This window comes from Chrysemys picta, chromosome 8 (assembly GCF_011386835.1).
Source record: "Chrysemys picta bellii isolate R12L10 chromosome 8, ASM1138683v2, whole genome shotgun sequence".
NCBI classification, from domain to species: domain Eukaryota; kingdom Metazoa; phylum Chordata; order Testudines; family Emydidae; genus Chrysemys; species Chrysemys picta.
In genome coordinates this window covers 56,884,019-56,906,144 of record NC_088798.1, presented here as the reverse complement: position 1 = coordinate 56,906,144, position 22,126 = coordinate 56,884,019, and the positions used below count along the sequence as shown (strand labels likewise).

At 46.9% G+C, this 22,126-nt stretch overlaps 1 protein-coding gene across 1 annotated transcript in view; it reads left to right on the top strand.

Annotated features, from left to right (window-relative positions):
* The window catches only part of LHX4 (LIM homeobox 4), a 69,153-nt gene extending 47,319 nt beyond the window's left edge, over positions 1–21,834 (top strand). The window contains exons 4-6 of the mRNA XM_065554524.1: positions 14,654–14,808; positions 15,517–15,688; positions 16,841–21,834. Coding sequence (XP_065410596.1) covers positions 14,654–14,808; positions 15,517–15,688; positions 16,841–17,235 — 722 coding nt within the window. The 3' untranslated portion in view covers positions 17,236–21,834. The remainder of the gene's footprint in view (positions 1–14,653; positions 14,809–15,516; positions 15,689–16,840) is intronic.
* The last annotated feature ends 292 nt before the right edge of the window (positions 21,835–22,126 follow it).

Sequence of the window (22,126 nt, the reverse complement as noted above, 5' to 3'; positions counted from 1 at the left end):
ATACATTTTAATGCTTTTAGAAGGTCTCTTTCTATAAGTCTATAATACATAACTAAACTATTGTTGTATGTAAAGTAAATAAGGTTTTTAAAATGTTTAAGAAGCTTCATTTAAAATTAAATTAAAATGCAGAGCCCCCCGGAGCGGTGGCCAGGACCCGGGCAATGTGATTGCCGCCGAAAAACAGTTCGCGTGCCGCCTTCGGCACACGTGCCATAGGTTGCCTACCCCTGGTCTATGATGTTTAGGATTTTAAGGGGCCCCACTAGGGTCTGTTATTGAGTTAAGGAACTGTGGAATGTGGATCCAGATTCTGAACTGTATCCAGCTCCCAATTCTGTGGGGATGTTTGGTTCTGGGGCTGAACTTCAGGCTCTCATCTGGTTTTACTGTAAAATAATTGTGCTTATTCCCTGGTTCAGCAATGCACTTAAGCATGGGCCTAACTTTAAGACACAAACAGTCGCTTTGACATCAGTTGGGCCACTCACATGCATAAAGCTATACACGTGTCTAAGCCCTGTACGCTAAATCAGGGCTCCGAGCCTCTTTTTCCTTGGATTCCTCTCCCTCCCATTTTTTTGTAACTGGGAACATTTGCAAGTAAACAGGATCTGTGTATCTTTAAGTTCCTGCTGTCTGTTGCCCACCTGAAATTCTAATCCTGCCGTGGCAATGACAGTCAGGTCAAAAAGATTATAAACTCCGGTGCAGTATGGACAGCTGTTGGAGCTTGACTCTTAGAAAATAAAGATCCTGTTTGCATGGGAATGCACATAGGGCCAGACTTTTAAAGGTTTTTAGGTGCTTAGAGATGCTGATCGGTGTCTAATATGGAAAGCATCATGCCACCTTGAGCTGCACTCTGGTCACATCTCCTGAACTAAACAGGGCTAGGCCTGATGAGTATTTTGAGAGGAGACCTTCAGGGAAAATCTAAATCTTGTAGCAAGTGGTGGTGATGGGTGAGGAGCTGGTACAACTTCCTCTGGTTTGTTAAATAGAACCAACCCCCAGCACGGTGGTAGGAGGCACTGTGTGGCTGGTGGTGCTGTCTGTTGGATAAGATGCATCGGGGTCTTCACTACGTCTGGCCATTAAAGATGCAATGAGACTTTTGCAAGGGCAAAGGGTGTTAGCGCAGGGGTCCTGGCCAAAACTCCAACGTGAGGTAATCCCCTCTCACCTTAAATTCTCCTTGTCGGAGAATTGGCAAGGGAATGTGGTTCGTTTCCTGCCCCCAAGACACTTCTCTGTTGTGCATTGCTAAACAGTGCTGCATTTCTTCATTGCTTGGTGAAGTGACTCTTTAGATACAAGGCCAAACCCTGCCTGTTCGCTACTCCCAGTGAGGTTGCCTGGGTGTAACCCTGGGGAGAATTTGCTCCTTTGTTTGTAAAGCACGTTGAGGTCCTTTGGAAGGAACGGCGCTGTCACCAATGTTAGTAAAATAAGATAATCATTAAGTAAGACCCCAAATTTCCCTCCCCCTAGAAGCGAGTGACCTCTCAAGGGCACAGCTGTAGTACGTTGGCAGAACAATGCAGAGAAGCTTAACATTGAGAGGACAGTCCTAGGTTTGAACCACAGGGACAGCATTGATAGCACAAACCAAATTCAGCTGGGCTGTAGGCAGGCGCAGCGCCACCCAAGGCAATGGCCTTGCACCTTACACTAGAGCTGAATTTGGCCCTAAGTTCCCATTTATCCATGTGAACCAAACAGGGCTCTAAAGAGCCAGTGGAGGTGAAAAACAAGGCTAGGGGAGGGAGGGTGAGAGAGAGACTATAGATCACAAAACAGTAATGAATCCACAGAGACGTCCCAACGGTGCCTGACTGAAATTAAAACTGAACTGGTCTTTAATGGATTTCATGTTGACAAGCCCTGACTTCTCATTAATTAAGGACTCTATTTTGACCTAATCAATTTGGTTAGGGTGATGCAATGCCTACTTGTACTGGACGGGGGGCCATGAATGTAATATTACTCAGATTCCATTACTGACTCCCCAAGCTAGCGATGGCCTTGGTGTCACGGTGTTTGACAGCCTAATAGCCAGTAGGAAAGAGAGAGAGACAGGCACAAAGTTTCCTGTCCAAGAGACAGGTGCCACTGTGCTGATTTCAGTGGGATTTCACCTGTGAATCTGAGAGGACTTGGGTCGTGTGGGTGGAGCCAGAGCTGTACATGGTTCCAAGTAAAGGACATTTTAGGCAAGACCCTTGTTCTGTGCTGGTCTCAGCCAATGCGGATCCACACACTGCTGCCATATAGCTTTATGGTCAAAACCAAACATGGCCCCTCCCAGCTTGCAGTATTATTTCTGAAGGCCTCCGTGGCATTCGTCTGGAAAAACGAATGCCAGCCAGAACCTGTTTTGGCCACTAAGGGGTAACCTGTCAGCTAGGAAAATGTCATTGCTACCAAGTTAGACACACATCTGGTGGGCATCACTGGGGCGGATAGAGATGTTGGAAGTGGTGCAGTTTTTCTGTCATGTAATGTTTAAATGTTATCGGGCATCCAATCTGAACAAATCAGAAAATCACCAAAAGGGTCCTAGCTCATAGAAATATAATTTAATTTTGACCAAAATTGGCAGAAAATTTCTAAATACAACTGATCATGCAATGATACACTCAAACGAGTACTGTTTGGGAAAGTTCGGGAAATATTTCGCCCTAGCTGATATATTTTATCCTTTTTCCTGTACTTTTTTGCTTTCAGTTAAAGCAAAAGTCTGTAGTCACAGGACAGTATGAGCTTGTTTATATCATGTAATACATCAAAATATTTGTCATTATGTGTAGCATGTACTGATTTGAGAAAAGGTTTTCTGTCTGCTATTTTTATGAAGTTATGCAGATAATGAGACCTCTACCCCCTAATTATAAAACATATTTTTTGATGTTCTCTGTTTGGTTAGAGCCATAATTCTAACACACACACGGCATAACTGTAATTATCTTCTTACTATCACTGACTACAATGACAATATATGTAAACTACTTCTAGAACAGTAATGACTTAGTAGAAGGGCTGTTGAATGTCTTGTATGAATATATTATGTGAATACCAAAGTATAACCATGTATTCTTATGTGACCCCTACATGACCTATGGAATGTGTAATGCAACACCCCTTTGCGTTACCTTTATTCACAGAAATAGTCACAGTGATTTGTACATATTTGACCCATTTCTATTCCCCCTCAGAATCTGTGTCTGAAGTGTCCAATACTCTGTTGCTGGACTTGTCACTGTCACTGTTGCATGCATCAGAGCACACCAGCTCTTCCCGGTGGCATTTGTATCACCTTGTTGCACAAGTACTTTCACAACTACACAGCACAAAAGTGAGCAGGTAGCAGTATCATTTGAGAAACAAGGTGTCCGTACTACCACCCATCCAGCATTGGCAGAGGACACTTGAAGATACCGAACTGTTGCATGATTCCCTGTGTGTGACTGATAATTTCAGGTGCGGCCTGAAGGAGGCCAATGTTGATGACACTTTTCATAGAATCATAGAAGTGTAGGACTGGAAAGGACCCTGAAAGGTCATTGAGTCCAGTCCCCTGCCTTCACAGCAGGACCAAGTACTGTCCCTGACAGATTTTTGCCCCAGATCCCTAAATGGCCCCAGATCCCTAAATGGTTTTTTGTAACAAACAATGCGTAGCACATGTTCTCCAGAGATGCTCGCTGGTTGTGCCACAGTACAATAAAGAGACCAGTGAGCCATAGGCTGCTGAATCAGAAAAAGCTGCAGTTATCTGCCTTCAAATCTTGTTAGCGATACTGACCAAGACCTGCTTGATTCAGCTACTGCTGGATTCTTCATTAACTCTCAGGTTAGGTCGGGTCTGTCCATGCCATGAATTCGAAGTAATGGTCCTAATTTATAACACCATTCTGTCTTCTAGATTGTCGTATCATTGTGAGTATTTCTGCTCGTAGACTCATAGACTCAAGGTCAGAAGGGGCCATTATGATCATCTAGTCTGACCTCCTGCACAACACAGGCCACAGAATCTCACCCACCCACTCCTGTAACAAACCTCTAACCTATGTCTGAGTTATTGAAGTCCTCAAATTGTGCTCTTTGCCCTCCACACTGTAGGTAATGGACACAAGCTTATAAAGGATGGACACACCACACCTGAGATTTCACACCTGTTCTTAAACTGGGAAGAAACCACTTTTCTTTTGCACAAATCTGGGGGGGGAATGAGCAGAATCCCCACAGAATGTGTCTGAGTCACCTTCCTCTGATCTGACCAACACACAGCTCCAACCCCAACACTCTCAGCATTATTAGACTCAAAGTGGTGCTGCTGTGAGCCAGACCTAGAATGCCACCAGGCACAAGACACACCAAGGCTGCAGTAGCACGTCTATTTAAAGTGCTCTAACAGCCAGTTAGGTTGACTTGGATGGTTGTAGGCTCCTAGAAGGCCTTGGCTACCAATACTAGTGCAAATTTGGGATTATGGTCAAGTAGCCCTGAGGTACAGCTCCCTTCCTCTCCTAGCAAATGACCTGTGTTTAATTTTAAAGTGCTCCAAAATACAAATGCAGTGCCAGATTGGCTTGAGCACTGATATGCCAGCTGAAGACCTAGAATAGGGTACAATTTTTTGGGGGTGGTTCTGGTGACCGGCGCCTGCCTGACCTGTTATTTTCAATGGGGCAAGTTATGGAACTCCAGCAGTGTTGAAGTTGGAGGTGCAGACAGTGCTGATGCAGCAGTGCAGTGCTGAGCCGGGGAGTGAACTGAGACTGTGTGTGTCACTGAATTCGGGGAGTTAAGAAGGGGCACACTCAGGCCAGACCATTGGCACGCAAAGCCAGAGCTGCAGTGAGCCCTAAGTCCTAGTTTTAGCACCATTGCGATCCACAAAACCCCTGCTCGGCTGCCACCCAACCCTAAGTTTTTGCTCTGAAAGTTCCCTCCCTCGGTGCCTATGTTTCTGCTTCTGAGCATGAGTCAACTGCCTCATGCTAGGCACCAGCAGCTTAGCTCATGCCTAAGCCCCAGCACACATGTCAAATCAGAGCCGGTAGGGCTGGTCAGAGGCCACCAAACTACACTCCGGTGTAATGTTTAGTTCCATGGTTAGGATACAGGAGAGCCTGGCCCACGTGCCACCCTCTGCCTGATGAAGAGAAGGGGCTTGAACGACCCGTGTCCTGAGAGGGAGCGCAGCTCCCCCACATAACCGATAGCCAGTAGTTAGGGTATTCATGTCGTGGGGGGGAACTGACTCTGGTTCAATCCCCCCACCCTCTGCCTGCTGACAAGGGCAAGTGCCCCGATCACTGAAGCAGAGGCTGTTCACGCAGGGGCTGCTTTTCAGCTCTTGTTGAAGCTGTTCACTTTGACTGAACTAAGAACTGGGGCACAGGCAGCCTGAACCTTCTATATTGCCATGGTTTGGGGGATCATCCCACACTGTGGGAGATTGTGGTTCAAGGCCCTTGATGAGTTGGGCTTTGAAGAATGAGCTCCTACCTATGACGTGACTGGCCTAACTACTGGACTGTGGAGTACTCTGATGTCTTTTCTGTTGCAGCTGGTCTGCTTTCATTGCATATTAATTGGGCCAAAGCAAGACTAAGAAGCCCTCTCTGGTGGTGAGGGGCCTCACCTTGGATGTGGGAAATCTCCACGTGAGCAGCGTAAGTGCCCATGTCACAGGGCTAGTCTGAGCAGCTGCTCCACTTTTAAATGGGGGCACAGCAAACATGCAAATCACTCTTTTCTCCGCAGGGGTACCCAGGCTGTGGGAGACTCCAGGGCAAATCCCTCCTCTGCAAAGGCGTTTGACCAGGCATCCCCTACGTCTTAGGGCAGTTACCTGGAAGGAGAAGATGCCTGGTCAAACTTCTTCCTAACAAGCAGAGAGGGGATTTGGCCCAGGTTGACCCACAGCCCAGCTGAGTAGCCTAATCACTAGACTATAGAGTGAGTCTCACTCTTTTGTTGGCCTAAATGCACAGGCACCAACTTACTTAGCTCCCAGGGGGTGCTCGACCCCGGCTCCGCCCCACTCCCCCTCTTTCCCCAAGCCCCCATCCTGCCTCTTCCTGCTCCTGCTCCTCCCCTTCGCCTCCTGCATACCACTGAACAGCTGATCTGCGGTGGGCCGGAGGTGCTGGGGAAGAGGGGGAAGCGCAGACCCACAGGGCTGACAGAGGGGGCTGAGCACTCACTTATTTTTTTTCCCATGGGTGCTCCAGCCCCGCAGCACACCTGGACTTGGCACCTATGTCCAAATGATAGTTAATTAAAGTAGAACAGCTTCAACAAGCAAGACTGAGGGGACACCCACCCTCCCTCCAGCCCTTCTCCTCATTGGGCAGCGAGGGAAATTGAACCAGGATCCCCCACAAGACAGGTGAATGTCCTAACCTCTGCCTCCTGCCCCCACCCCTCTCAGCTGTTTGGGTGTTAGGCAGGTACCTAAGAATCTCACAGGAAACAACTTAATTACCCAAGTCACCTGAGGCCAGGTGAGAGCCTCACCAACCTGATTGCCTAGTGATCAATGGCTCCATGTCTAGTTGGCAGCCAGTATCAAGCGGAGTGCCTCAGGGGTCGGTCCTGGGGCCGGTTTTGTTCAACATCTTTATTAATGATCTGGACGATGGGATAGATTGCACCCTCAGCAAGTTCACAGATGACACTAAACTGGGGGAAGTGGTAGATAGGCTGGATGGTAGGGACAGGGTCCAGAGTGACCTAGACAAATTAGAGGATTGGGCCAAAAGAAATCTGATGAGGTTCAACAAGGAGAAGTGCAGAGTCCTGCACTTAGGACAGAAGAATCCCATGCACTGCTACTGGCTGGGGACTGACTGGCTAAGGAGCAGTTTAGCAGAAAAGGACCTGGGGATTACAGTGGACGAGAAGCTGGATAGGAGTCAGCAGTGTGCCCTTGTTGCCAAGAAGGCCAATGGCATATTGGGCTGTATTAGTAGGAGCATTGCCAGCAGATCAAGGGACGTGATTATTCCCCTCCATTTGGCACTGGGGGGCCACACCTGGAGTATTGTGTCCAGTTTGGGGCCCTCCACTACAGAAGGGATGGGGGCAAATTAGAGAGAGTCCAGCAGAGGGCAACAAACATGATTAGGGGGCTGGGGCACATGATTTACGAGGAGAGACTGAGGAAACTGGGGTTATTTAGTCTGCAGAAGAGAAGAGTGAGGAGGGATTTGATAGCAGCCTTCAACTACCTGCAGGGGGGTTCCAAAGAGGATGGAGCTAGGCTTCTCTCAGTGGTGGCAGATGACAGAACAAGAAGCAGTGGTCTCAAGTTGCAGTGGGGAAAGTCTAGGTTGGATATTAGGAACACTATTTCACTAGGAGGGTGGTGAAGCACTGGAATGTGTTACCTAGGGAGGTGGTGGAATCTCCATCCTTAGAGGTTTTTAAGGCCCAGCTTGACAAAGCCCTGGCTGGGATGATTTAGTTGGGGTTGGTCCAGCTTTGAGCAAGTGATTGGACTAGATGACCTCCTGAGGTCTCTTCCAACCCTAATATTCTGTGATTCTATGAGGGGTTCCTGGATGTGGCACTCAAGCAGAGCTAGGCACTGACCTCCCTGAAAGGGGCAGGGCTTAGCACAACCCCTCTGCTCAGCATCTCCCAGGGGCTAGCTTAGGCTGCTCCCTGCCTAGCATGCTGGCTTTTGTGGCTCCCCTTCTTAGGTGCCACGCTCTCACTCTCTCCCTCCAGTCATTGAAGAGGGAGCCGAGGAGCCTAACTCAGGCTTTGGGAAGTCCATTGTGATTTTTTCCAGGCATCTAAAAGTTAGGAGTGGCAATGCTGAGTATTGCTACACCTAAGGCTGTTTGTGGCACTGGGCCACTGTGCTGACAGACGGGGGAGGTGAGCATAGAAATGGGCCAAAGCAAGACTAAGAAACCCTCATTGAAATGTAGGGCTGGAAGGAACCTCTGGAAGTCATCAAGTCCAAGTAAGGCTAGACCATCCCTGACAGTTGTTTGTCCACCTTGTTTTTAAAAGCTTCAATGAAGATTAAGCCCCTTCTTGTCCTACCTTCAGTGGACATGGAGAACAAATGATCACTGTCCTCTGTATAACACCCCTTAACATATTGGAAGACTGTTATCAGGTTCCCACCCAGTCTTCTTTAAACATGCCCAGATTTTTTAATCTTTCCTCATAGGTCAAGGTTTCTAAATATTTTATTATTTTTGTTGCTCTCCCCTGGACTTTTTCCAGTTTGTTCACATCCTTCCTAAATTATGGTACCCAGCTGGGGCCTCACCTGTGCCAAGTAGAGCAGGACAACTACCTCCTGTTCTTACATATGAGACTCCTCTTAATAGACCCCAGAATCATATTAGCCTTTTTTGCAGCTGCAGCACACTGATGATTCATATTCAGTTTGTAATCCACTCTAGCCCCCAGATCCTTTTCAGCAGTACTTGCACCTAGCCAGTTATTCCCCACTTTGTAGTTGTGCATTTGATTTTTCCTTCCTAAGTGAAGTACTTTGCATTTGTCTTTATTGAATTTCATCTTGTTGAATTCAGACCAATTCTCCAACTTGTCAAGGTCATTTTGAATTTTAAACCTGTCCTCCAAAGTGCCTGCAAACCCTCCCAGCTTGGTGTCATCTGTACATTTTATAAGCATACTCTCCACGCTGTTATCCAAGTCATTAATGAAAATATCGAATAGTATCGGACCAAGGACTGACCCCTGTGTACCTCCACTAGATACGCCCTCCCAACTTGACAGCAAACCATTGATAACTACTCTTTGAGTACGGTCTTTCAACCAATTGTGCACCCATCTTTTAGTAAATTTATTAACACCGCATTGCCCTAGTTTGCTTATGAGAATGTCATGTGAGACTGTGTCTAAAGCCTTTCTAAAATCAAGGTATATCTCATCTATTGCTCCCTCCTCTCCATTACATCAGTAACCCTGTCAAAGAAGAAAATTAAGTTGTTTTGGCCTGATTTGTTCTTGACAAATCCATGCTGACTATTACTTACAACCCTATTATCCTCCAGGTTCTTACAAACTGATTGTTTAATAATTTGCTCCAGTATCTTTCCAGGTATTGAAGTTATGCAGACAGATCTATAATTCCCCAGGTCCTCCTTGTTCTCCTTTTTAAAGATAGGCACTGTGACGGTTCCCCCCATAAGGCTTCATGGAATATGCTTATGAATGTATGTATGACCTAACTAGGCTTTATGGAATATGCTTATGAATGTATATATGACCTAACTAAAATGTTTTGTGCTACATATGCCATGTAACATATCTCTGTAAAGGTTATGATCTACTGAATCTATTAATCCTATTTGTATGCATGTATCATTTTTGTATTTGAAGTTAGGAGTATTGGCTGTATACTTGCTTGATTTTAACTAGCCTAGTAGAGCATTTGGTCAGCTTCTTAAGAAAAGTGCAAATTAAGTGCCCAATCAAAAACCACTTAAGCCAACAATGAACTTGAAGATGCCAATCCACACCTGAGCCTTCCCAGGAATGTGGCTTGGCTGGTAAAAACTGAGTCATGCATGGACATGTGGCTTGTCTATGTGACGCCAAAACTCCATCTTAAAGCTGGACTTTGCATAGGAGAGAGGAGGGGGTCTCCACCCTCAAGAGAAAGTCTATTTAAGCCGGTGGGAGACCCCTCCATTTTGTCTTCAGCTGGCTAAAGAGATAGCCTCTCCACCCCCAAGGATACCTGAAAGAAACTGGAACAAAGGACAGTAACTACAGGGGATGTGAGTGATTGCTGGACCCAGACTAGCAGGAGACTAGGCTGTAGAAGGAAGTTTACTGGAACTGGTGAGATTTTATTTGTATTCAGTTTCTTAGACATAGACTTGCATGTTCTATTTTATTTTACTTGGTAATTCACTTTGTTCTGTCTGTCACTACTTAGAAGCACTTAAATCCTACTTTCTGTATTTAATAAAATCACTTTTTACTTACTAATTAACTCAGAGTATGTATTAATATCTGGGGCGGCAAACAGCTGTGCATATCTCTCTATCAGTATTATAGAGGACGAAGAGTTTATGATTTTACCTTGTATACGCTTTATACAGGATAAAATGGATTTATTTATTTCTTTGTTTGGACCCCATTGGGAGTTGGACATCTGAGTGTTAAAGACAGGAACACTTCTGTAAGTTGCTTTCAGTTAAGCCTACAGCTGTTAGGGGACGTGGTTCAGACCCTGGGTCTGGCTCAAACCAGGCAGGGTATTGAAGTCCTAAGCTGCCAGGGCAGGAAAGCAGGGGCAGAAGTAGTCTTGGCACATCAGTTGGCAGCCCCAAGGGGGGGGGGGGTTCTGTGATTCAACCCATCACAGGCACTGTTTGCCCTTCTCCAGTTTTCTGGGACCTCTCCCATCCTCCAAGAATTTTCAAAGATAATTGCTAATGGCTCCCAGATTGGTTCAGTTCGTTCCTTAAGAACGCTAAGATGAATTTCATCAGGCCCTGCTGACTTGAACACATCTAACTTATCTAAAAATTCTTTAACCTACTCTTTCCCTATTGTGGCTTGCATTCCTTCCCCCCAGTTGTCAATATTGTTTTGAGTATCTGGTTATCATTAACGTTAATAATCTTTCTCTTGCTCCTAATGTATTTAAAGAACCTCCTCTTGCCTTTTATATTGCTTGCCAGGTATATGTAATATACCATATTACAGGAAACAGCACTGTGACTGTAAGGGAGCTGAGAATGGGCATACCACAGGCATGCAGCCCTGAGACTGGATGAGGAGGGCTGTGAGAATGGGCTTGCTTGGTTCATACCACAGACATATCACCAAGACCAAGAGAGCTGAGAATGGGCTGGCTTTGTGAATGCCACAAGCACTGAGATCAGGGTGGGGAATGCAGAATAGACACCATCAGTAGACCACAGCCTAGCACCCAAGAGCAGGGTGGGAAATTGAGAACAAGCAGTCTCAGTGCATGCCATAGACACAGAAGCCTGAAACTGGGGGTTGGGGGTGTGAGAGACACATTGTGGAGCATCCCTTCCCCCATGGTCCTGCTGCCTGGGGAGGGGATGACGGAGGGGGAGACGAGCTCTAAACTCCTTCACCACACAGTGCTCTGGGTGCTGCTGCCTTCAGCCATCTCTTTTCCCCCATGCCACTGAAAGCTGAAGTAGAGTCATCACAACCAGTGACAGCATGAATGTTTGGCAGCATCTGAGACACGTCCACTCCCAGCTCCAGCCACTCCATTCATGGGAATGAGTCTCATCTTTTGTCTGACCCCAGTTTTGAAAAAGAATTAATCTCTCCCAAGAATAGAGCAATATTTTGGGTACATGGATGAAACATCTGAGTCCAAGCACCACATCAGCACCCCATTTGCTCCGAGTGTTTGCTTTGCATGAGCAACGTGCAAGAACATGCGTGAATCTGCTTCCTCTGGTTCTGGTATTGCAGAATGGTTGCCAGGCACTGCTTTCACTGCACGTGCAATGTGGTGAAACCCACCAGCAAAGTACATGTCGCGACCAGGTGACAATCTCTGTCCACACTTCACAAGCCAGTCACTGAGGAGAAAACGTGCAATGTTAGATTTATTCTTTGAATTTTATATCATCTGCAAGCGTTGCTTTGGTAATGGTGTGAACACAGTGGGGGCTCCGAACATCTTGCATTTGGACATTCCCCCTGTGGGCTCTCTCACCAGATTTGATTGATTCTTCATTTGCATAATTGTCCCCCACAATAGCAGTGTATGGACATTGCAGTCTGAGGATAGTGTGCAGCAGCTGATCAGACAGCTCCCCAGTAGTTTTGCACTTGGCAGTATCATTGCACACCATCAGCAGAAGCATCCCGAGTTCAAGAATAGCTGACGTTCGCTCATCAGATGCTGGTAGCTCAACCATTGACAGATTTTTCTCCAGCCAAGACAGTGTGTTGCTCTTTTGGGCCTTTCTTAGCGATCCACCCAAGTTGAAGAGGGAAAGTGGGACAGGTGCCAGCTCACGTGTCATCAAACCCTGGATATCAACATCTCTGGACTGGGCAACAAAACTGTCAGCTTGCTGAATATCTGACGATCAATAGTTATCGCTTGTGCTGACTGCTTCTTCTTTTGTTTGATTGTTTTGTTGAGACTACCAAATGATTTGAAATTATGCCTTTCTATGGGCTCAAAGAGGTCTCCCTCGCCCCTTTGCAGCCTTCTGGTTACGAACGGCTTCATTTATTGCGTGCCAGTCTCTCTTATCATGCACAAACCTGTACTTTCAGATGGAGCCACAGTAGACATTGCAATGTTCACAAGTGACTGTTGTGTGGGCTTGTTCCAGGTTCAGTGCTAAACGGATTTGTCATTCTTTAGGTCACAAAACATAATACCTTGGACAGCAATTTCATCTGCAGCCATGGGCTTGTGGTAGCTTCTTTGTTGAGATCGAAGGCTGAATTCCACACCTTTGTTTTGTCACAGCTGTTACAGCTGCCTTAAAATGTGCAGTCAGGTAATCCTTGGTCAGAGTCGTATCTTTTGTGCAAAGATGCTGATGATTCCTACAGGCCTCGTTCAGAGATTGCTCAATGGCCATGTCACGGTGTAAGTACCCCACTGAAGAGTCTGGTACACTTCTTCCTATCAGCTTGGGCACAATCTATATCTGGCTTCTCCTCCAGAGATCTGGCTTCTGCTACATTTACACAACCCATCTGGCATAATTCATATGACCACACTGTCATAGTGGGATCATCTCTGCAAATGTCTCAAGCTCCATGGACTTGTTATTGCCTCTCTTTGCTGCTATGTAATCCATCAGTGACTAGGAGCAATGTAGTTTTTCCAGGATGGAAATGTTTCTGAACAGTTTTTTTCTTGAGTATCGGAAGTATCCATGAGCCAGTGCAATGCTTGGGTGCTGTTCATCAAGTCTGCCAGAGCATTCTGTACTTCCAATCTGTGTTCTCAGTGAGCCTGCTCCACATCTTCAAATGCTTCAATGCATGTTCGAGCCTTCTCCAAGATGTGTCATTTCTCATCTTCTGGAAGAATCATCATTGTGCATGGAATCGCCAAGTGCTACCCACTTCAAGTGAGTCATCGCCTCATTCATAAGTTTGTGGATTCTAATGCCATGGATATATGCTTTCCCTCTTAGAGCATGGCTGAAGCACCACAGATGCTGGCTTCCACAAGGATGTCTTCAAACCCATTCTCCTGCATCACACTGCCTGTATCACACATGACATTTGCTACATGATGCATGCCTCCCTTCTCAAGGTGGTCATCATCAAATCTGTTTTGATTCCTCCATTTAATTAACAGTGCTTTGCAGTAGATTGCTTCATCATACACGACACAGGTCCAGTCTTGGCCCAGAGATTGGAACATATCCTGAAAACATTTCATCCTGGTGTGCACTGTGTTAACATCAGTTGTCAGTGGAGGAGTCATTGGACAGTAGCCAATATTCATAAAATAGCAGACAGAAAAACTTTTCTACAAATAATGACAAATATTTAGATGTATTACATGGCACAAAAAAGCTTATACTGTTGTGCGACCACAGACTTTTGCTTTAATTGAAGGCAAAAAAGTACAGGAAAATGCATAAAATATATCACATGGGACAAAATATTTCCCAAAATTTCCAAAACAGTACTAGTTTGAGGACATAGTTGCACGATCAGTTGTATTTAAAAGCTTTCTGCCAATTTTGGTCAAAATTAGACTGTTTCTTCAAGTTATGACCCTTTTTGTGATTTTATGATTTTTTTTGGTTTGGTTGCCCAATAACGTTTAAACATTATGTGATATAGAAAAACTGCACCACTTCCACCATCTATGTCCACACTGGCGATGACCACCAGATATGTGCCTAACGTGTGGGAGCAATGAACTTTTTCCAGCTGAGGGTTTGCCCTAACTCATAAATGAGACCCCTTTTTAAAATCTGGCTGGTAGACTACGAAACTTTTAAAATGAGTTGTTCTATTGGAAGGAAAGGGATTAAAATGTGCTCAGGTCCATCTTTATGAGAGGAAGGATGGGCTGATGGTTAAGATGCAAGACGGGGACTCAGCACCCCCATGTTCAGCTCCCTGCTCTGCTACAAACTTCATGTGCGGGCAAGTCACTTAGGCCCAGATCCTCAAAGGTATTTAGGTGCTTCACCCTCAGGGAAATCAATGGGAGTGAGGCACCTAAATACCTATGAGGATCTGTGCCTCAGTTCCCACTCTGTACAATGGGAATAGTAACACTGCCCTGCTTCCCAGGGGTGCGGTGAGGGTAAATACATTACAGAGTGCATGGCGCTCAGATACTAGGGTCACAGGGACCAGATAAGGACCTTAGATAGGCTTTCTGTGTTGTAGAGGAGCATCGTCACACTGTGTCCTTGGAGACCTGGAAGGCCATGTTTTATCAAGACAAAGTCACTGAAAAATGAGGGCTGAATTTTGCAAGCCCCCTATCTCCCACTCCCACCCCCACCCCCACCCCTCCCAGCCGCAGCTAAGGCTAATTAAAATCAACTGCATCTTGCTTTAGATTTTGACTTTCCTTCTGTGCTGGTCATTGGCCAGCTTCTATTTTGTGCTATCCGTTCCATACTGGTAAGAAATTGTTCTATTCCAGATGATTCAGAAGCTGGAGCCAAGAGGCCACGAACCACCATCACAGCCAAACAGTTGGAAACGTTAAAAAATGCCTATAAAAACTCCCCCAAACCCGCCAGGCACGTGCGGGAGCAGCTGTCCTCGGAGACAGGGCTGGACATGAGAGTGGTGCAGGTGAGACCGCTGCAGTATTTTTCCGTTCCCTCCTTGTCCCGACCAAGCTGTGCACATCACATTCCCGACAGTGCACAACCCCTGCACTGAATTCCAAGGTAGCATGGAAGGAAGCCAGGCCAGAAAGCTGGATAAGCAGTAAGGCCCCCATCCTGTGACTGACAGCCCGTGGCTGGACTGCTGAGCATGTGCACTGCCGCAGGGCTCCAGGGGATGCATCTGTCCACCACCTTGATCATAGCACAGGATCTGAACCAATGAGTTAAATCTCCCTGTTTATTAGCAGTAAGCAGTGAATTAGATGTGAGTTTGCAATGCCAGCAAAAAACGGGTACTGCATGTTTGGATGCATATCCCAAGGAGATCTGCCATTGGGCGGGAGGCAACTGACCCACTATGTGGGCCTGAAATGCTGAATACTGGGTCTGAGCCTTGGAGAAGTTTGGATGCAGAACTGGATCTGGGTGTTGTGGCTCGGGCCCATTTCTACATGCTGTATCCAACCTGGAACCCCTCAGACTAGAGCAAAGTTCAGCTCTGAATCCACCAGCCTTGGCGCCCTAAGCTGCAGGGGAACTGGGCTCCTGGGTCTGAACCATCTTGAACTTCAGAGAGGTTCGGAGCCAGCCCTGAATTTTTCTGTCCAGGCCAATCTTTTTCTCCCTGCGCGTGCTCCTTTCAGTGCCTTCTGGGACTCTGTCTCTCCAGGTCTGGTTTCAAAACAGGCGGGCCAAAGAAAAACGGCTGAAGAAGGATGCTGGGCGGCACCGCTGGGGCCAGTTCTACAAGAGCGTGAAGAGGACCCGCGGGGGCAGCAAACACGAGAAGGAGAGCTCTGCGGAGGACTGTGGGGTTAGTGACAGTGAGCTGAGCTTCCGAGGTGAGCGGGGCAGGAAGGCTGGGTGGAGGGCGGGGGGTGGTGAAGGTGGGAAGAGATGGATTGCAAAGGTTGGGCCCCAATGGTTTCCTGCAGAGTGGGATGATTTCCTGCACTTAGGCACAGTTCAGCATCCCACATTGAGAAGAATGCCTGGATTTCTCTTGCACCAGAAACGGGAATGATTCTTGAAACCGATGTCCCATCTGAAGATGTACGAGTTAATCTCATGGCTGGTGGCTCCTTGGGGCTTTCTGCACTAGAGGAAAATGATTAATTATTGGCCTGTATCCTGCACGGCCAGAAACCCCTCTAGCAATGGAGATAGGAACTGACACGCACTTACTAAGGGGGTGTCCATTCTGAGCCCCAGCAAAGGGTCTGCAGCTCCCAGGGAAACTTCCCCAAAAAAGAACTGCCGTGCTGACCTAGTTGAAAAAAATAACTTTAAAGCAATCATTTTACAATAGTTTAACTTTAAAATGGTCCCTTTGAATCATCGCAGCAAATATACAAGCCACCGGAAATTATTTGGTTATTTATAGTCTAATGAGAGCCAGCTATGGCTCCCAAACTGGTCTGTAGTGCCTGTGTATCAAGCCTGATCCATAATTAGTTTATGATGTCCTTTATGAGGGCGAATGCATCTGGCGAGAATCAAGAGACCTTCCCAAAAAGAGGCCGTTATGTGCCACCAGCTTTCATATGACTGAAGAATAAAAGATTTACAGTAATCCTGTCTCGTGTTCAGCTGTACAAAAGGCACTACAAGAACAGAGGGAGGTGCGTGGGGTTAGCAAAAGGGTAGAAATAAGCTGTGGTACCATTCAGAATGTATTCTTAATTAGTTGCACTATTTCCTCTGGCTAAGTACTAAGCAGAGCAGGGAGAGCACATTGGCAGCTGGTGTAAATTGGCATCGCTCTATTGCAACAGAGCTTCCCCAGCTCGTGTCAAGTGAGAATCTAGCTCAGGATGCCATACAACTGTCCTTCAGTGAGGGACAGTTTCCTTTGAGTATGTGCTCTGTTGGCCCAGCTCATTCCTGGTGTAACCCCACTGACTCCAGTGAAGTTACTCAAGAAATGCGTTTGGCCCTGACTGACCACAGAATATTTTACACTCATAAATCAACCTTCCTTCTTTCATTCACAGAAGATCAGATCCTCTCTGAGCTTGGCCACACCAATAGAATTTACAGCAATGTTGGGGATGTTGCTAGTGGACAGTTAATGAACGGAAGCTTCTCCATGGATGGGACAGGACAATCTTACCAGGACTTGAGGGATGGAAGCCCCTATGGAATTCCTCAGTCTCCATCTTCCATATCGTCCCTTCCTGCCCATACTCCATTGCTCAATGGTCTGGATTACACAATGGACACTAATTTGGGAATTATAGCACATGGAGGGCAGGGGGTGAGCCAGACACTCAGAGCAATGGCTGGGGGACCAACCTCTGATATTTCTACAGGAAGCAGTGTAGGCTATCCAGACTTTCCAACAAGTCCTGCTTCTTGGCTTGATGAAATGGATCATCCTCCTTTTTAAGTATCTCCTGCTTCCCACCCCGTCCCACTCATTCTTTTGGCCTGAAAGTGTTCTCAAACTAGCAAAAGAGACAACAAGCGACCTTCAAGAATCCCAGACATATTGCACCGGAAAATTTCCATTATTTTCAATGGGAATCCACCACTGGCTCCTGGAGGGTTGTGAAATGATAGCGTGGTGGTTTTTTCCTTTTCACTTGGGGAGTGGGAGGGCAGGAGACACCCTTCTGAACACAGCACACTGGCATAAAGTATCTGGTTCTAGGTTTTCAGGCTCATAGTAAAACACAAACTCATTGATTCTCTCCAGGTCAAAGACTCTTTGCTGTTGAGTGCTTTTGAAGCACAGGTTGGCTGGCTCAGCAGATCTTGGCTATTATGAACTCCAGGTCAGTTGGTGCTCTCTTACTTGGAGTTGAACGAATTATAAATGCCTCCAAAACCCTTGTTCTTATCAGGAATGGACTGTGCATGGGCAGTTGAACTGACCTTCCCCATAGATATGGAAATGCAGCGTTTCCAAAGCCAGGCCACGCTTACCAAGCACTATACCTTTACCAAGGGCAGGGGTCTGACCCAAAAGGGCAGAGTAAATAACAACAACCCTGGGGGAGAAAAGTTATCAAGATTTTTTCAGTATAAAAATGTGATTTTCCTCCCTTCTCCACTGAATATTAACATTGGCTGTTTGGATAAAAAAGTTCAGGAATGTGGTTGAATGGCTATCAGGCCAACGAGCAGTCCTACTGCAAGCATTGCATCAAAGCACTAGACAAGTACCATGGGTGAAAGTTACCCAGGTGCAATGGGCCAGCACAAGGGCTATGTGCCACTTAAGCCCTCAGTATAAGGCTAAGTGGTGCAAAGACTTTGTACTGGCCCCTCTGCATGAGGGTGAGATTTTACACTGGACAATACCTTGTGTTAGAATGTGTTAACCCCACAATAACTGCAGTGTTCAAAATCATGTCAGTGGTCATGACTAACCACACTCTGGAAATGACCTTTATCAGCTGATATGAATCTAACCCCAACAGTCCTTGTCCACATTGAGTGCTAACATGTTTTACATCATTAACGTTTATATTACAGTAGCGCCCAGAGGTCCCATTGTGCCAGGTACTGTACAGACAGTCCCTGTCCCAGTGAGCTCTCAGTCTAACTAGGCAAGACAGATCATGTGTGGGAGGGGAAACAGAGAGGTGACAGGATGTGCCCCAGGCCACAAGGCTAATTTAATAGCAGAGCCAGGATTAGAATGCAGGTCTCCTGACTCCCAGTCTGGTACCACACCACACTGCTGCACTATCGGAGCTAACATATTATAACACAATACGTTTTCCCAGTGCAGACAATCCCTAAGTGATTTCATTCTTAGGCCCTTGAGTAAGGTCGGCTGGAATTCGTCCATGGGAGATAATTCAAGACATCCCCTGATGGTCATTTTCCACCCAGCTGGTACATAAACTGATACTTTCTTGCTTTTAGTAGAAGGCCATGTGCTCCCTCACAGATAAAGCCCCTCGGCCGCCCGCTGATCAGACAGCAAGTCAAATAGTGAGAAAGTGTAATGGAAAGACAATCAATAAAGCCAAATGGTGGTGAGGATGAAGATGGCTCTCAAACCAACCAAGCCACCTAGTGCATGATTCCTTTGGACGAGCCTGCTGTGAAAAAGAGACAGCAAAGCCATCTTCTGTTTTCAAGGGTTATTTTTAGCTACTGGGTTTCAATGTGACTCCACGCTGCCAAGATGTCTGTGGTAGAGACATAAACACAGTAGAACTGTTTATTTTAGTGCAAGAGAAGATGGGTGCCTAGTCCCATGAGATTATTATCCTGCTTCCTGGGGAATGGGACTGCTCCATTAATTTATAGCCAATAGCTCCACCCCGACTGTTTTGTTCAGAAGCCTTCAGCTCAGCTGAAGGATGGAACTGGTTCTGCCCATGGCACCATAGGGGTTTTATTCCTGGGGTTCATGTCACCAGGAAGTGACCCCCAAGCTGCGTTTGTCTCAGTGCTGCGGGAGAGTGCACGGATGTTCTACATGCAGCTGGCTCTGTGGGTGTTACAGTGCTCTTTGCTAGAGGATGGAGATGCTGAATGTCAAATAGGAGACGCTGCAAGGGAGAAGCTAACCTGAGAGGGGCTGCACACTTAGCTCCAGGCTCATCTGGAAATCTTCACACACTCTGGTAGGCTCTTGCAAAAACACATGCATCCGCAGAAGCCACAGGGCCCCTCTTCCCCCCAGCCTGCGGCATTAGAGCAGCTGGAAGGACCCATCCTCTTTCCAATAGGTGAGCTGTGGCTGAGTAGCCCAATCCCGAACACACAGGTGCACCACGACAGGGTCAAAGCTGCTCAGTGACGCTTCCTCTCCTGGGATTTCTCCCCACTCGGAGCTTTTATTGTGGATGAAGATGATTTTGTCCCCATTCCTCCTCAAGCATCCTGTCTGGGGCTGGCCGGGTAGGCTGGAATCATTGGAGAGACTGACGTAGGTCAAGAGGAAAGGTCTTTATTGGCACAGCATGGTTTGGTATTAGATTGTAAGCTCTTCAGGGCAGGGGCTGTGTCTTTCTCTCCATCTGTACAGCACCTATGAACGGTTAATAATAATGCTTGGAGGCTCCAGGGGCCAGCTGGATCTTCCCTCACCAGCTTTGCTGGATCTCACAGACCATCTGCCTCACACTGAGCACCCCTTCCAAGTGGCCCCTGTCACCTGAGCTTTGAAGCATGCCCTGCAGTTTCACTCACACACCTGCTGTGCACCTTGCAAATGCAGTGCCTGATGGCAGGAGAGCCCTGACAGGGATTTCCCAGCCTGACTCGGAGCGCTCCTGCTGGCTGATTTGGAAAGTGGACAAACTCTTCTGGTTGCACGGCTCCTGTTTGCTGCCGGGGGCTGCGCCTGTGGTATGTCACCTGTGGCGCTCGCAAAGGGAGGCTTGCGTTGTTGTGCTTGCCCAGCAGCAGCAATGCCAAGTCACCTGTTCCATCATGGGGTCAGCTTTCGGTCCACTCGCAGCATAGCCTCAGGTCTCAAATCAATCCTCGTGGGTGGAGCCAAAAGGTGGCCTAGCCAAACCATGTCTAACGGCCAAGGGGGAGCTGGACTCAGCCTTTGGATCAAATATCTTTAGCCAAACACAGTGTTTGTGGTCCCAAGGGCCTTAGAGACAGGAAAATTATGCTAAAAATGGCAGCAAGAGGGGCCCTAGCCACAGCCAGATTCCTTTGTGCTGCCAGAGCAGCTGGATCTGCCTGGCTTTGAATTCCCTGGCATAGAGGGGTTTTTAGCTGATGCAGAGCTGACATTCCTGGCTCTGGGGCAGGGGGGCATTTCAGGTGCATGGCTGGAGCATTCTGCACTCTGCTTATCCCAGCTGGTGTATGGTCCCTTGCGGGACTGTTGCCTGGTGCATAGGGTACAGCAGCCCACCAGCTGGGAAGATCTGCGCTAAGACTCAAAGCCCTGTGACCAGCTCCCTGAGGGCTCTCTCCTGTCCCACATCCCCTGCTGCAGCTATGACGATGGGACAGTCACTACAGCAAAGAGCTAGGAGAGAGCCAGAGGGTAGCTAGAAAAGCAGCTGGCGGAAGCTGTATATGTGAGTATATTACAACACCCCATCCCCTTCTTTCACATATCCCATCTAATACCTTTCTCTGGCTCCTTAGCATTTGGGGTCCTCCTGCTCAGACTCCCTGACATAGCATTAATTTGTGTGCAAGCAGGTCTAAAGGATTCTAAGCACCCAACCCAGTTTCCATTGAAGTCAATAGAAAGATGCTTATTGACTTCAGTGGAGGCTGGCTTGGGCCACACAACTGAATGGGAACCTAACGTATACATCACCTCTGAACTAGACTCTCTCGCTCTTTCTGGGGCTTCCACATCAGATTTGCTCAGTTGGCATCGAAAGCCAGCGTTGCACATTCAACCTACCTCCCACCAGTGCGTGTCACAACAGAGCTGGGCTTTTCCTGCCTCTTCTATAACAATGACCCTGTGGGCTGAAGGGTGTTGGTGATGCCTTAGGAATCCAGCTCGCTCTCCCAGTTCAGCCGTTCTAAACAGAAATCAAGCATTCTTCACCATGAACCAGTAAGCAGTCAGGACCTAATGCCCAAGCATGTTCAGATCTGTCGAGTGAGCTGGTGCCATTTTCACCATCAATTTTCTGAACGTGTTCACATTCAAAACGGTTTCCTCATCTCTCTTAAGGAACGAGGCAGATACAATGTTTATTCATTGCAATTTCTTTACAATTAGTTTTTTGGGGAGAAGGGGTACTGAGACATCCCCAGCTTTCTCGCTGAGTAACTCATTGCTTCCATGTTAAAAGGAGCATTGAACTGAGTTGTTCTGACAATGATCTATTACTGGCGGAACAGGAGTGCTTGGGTTGCATTATTACAGTTTTACCTTTTTAACTTGGCAGGAATGAATCTAAAACACAAAAGCCGGGGCTTCCCCAAACCACCAATTTTCTGTCCTCTCTCTGGAGGCTACACAACCACAATTGACTAACCAGAGCTGGGCTGGGATCACTCACGATGCTGGTGAATTAAAAAAAAAAAAAAAAAAGCCATGTCACTAGTGAGCAGAAATGGCTCCAGGGAAGAGAGAAGAACCATTTATGCCAAATAGGTTAGATCAAAATCAGAAAAGGAAAGATTTTACTTTAACTGTATTACAAGCAATAAAACGTGCAAATAGAGAACTGTATACAAGTAGTGGACAATACCAGTGTACAACAGGGAGTTGAGAAGCTTTATGCATGTAGCAGTTCCAGCCCAGAACATAGAAGTATAAGGAAATAACGTGGCTGAGATGTTCAGCTTTGTCTAGTGACCCCCTCTCTTAATGGTACATGGTG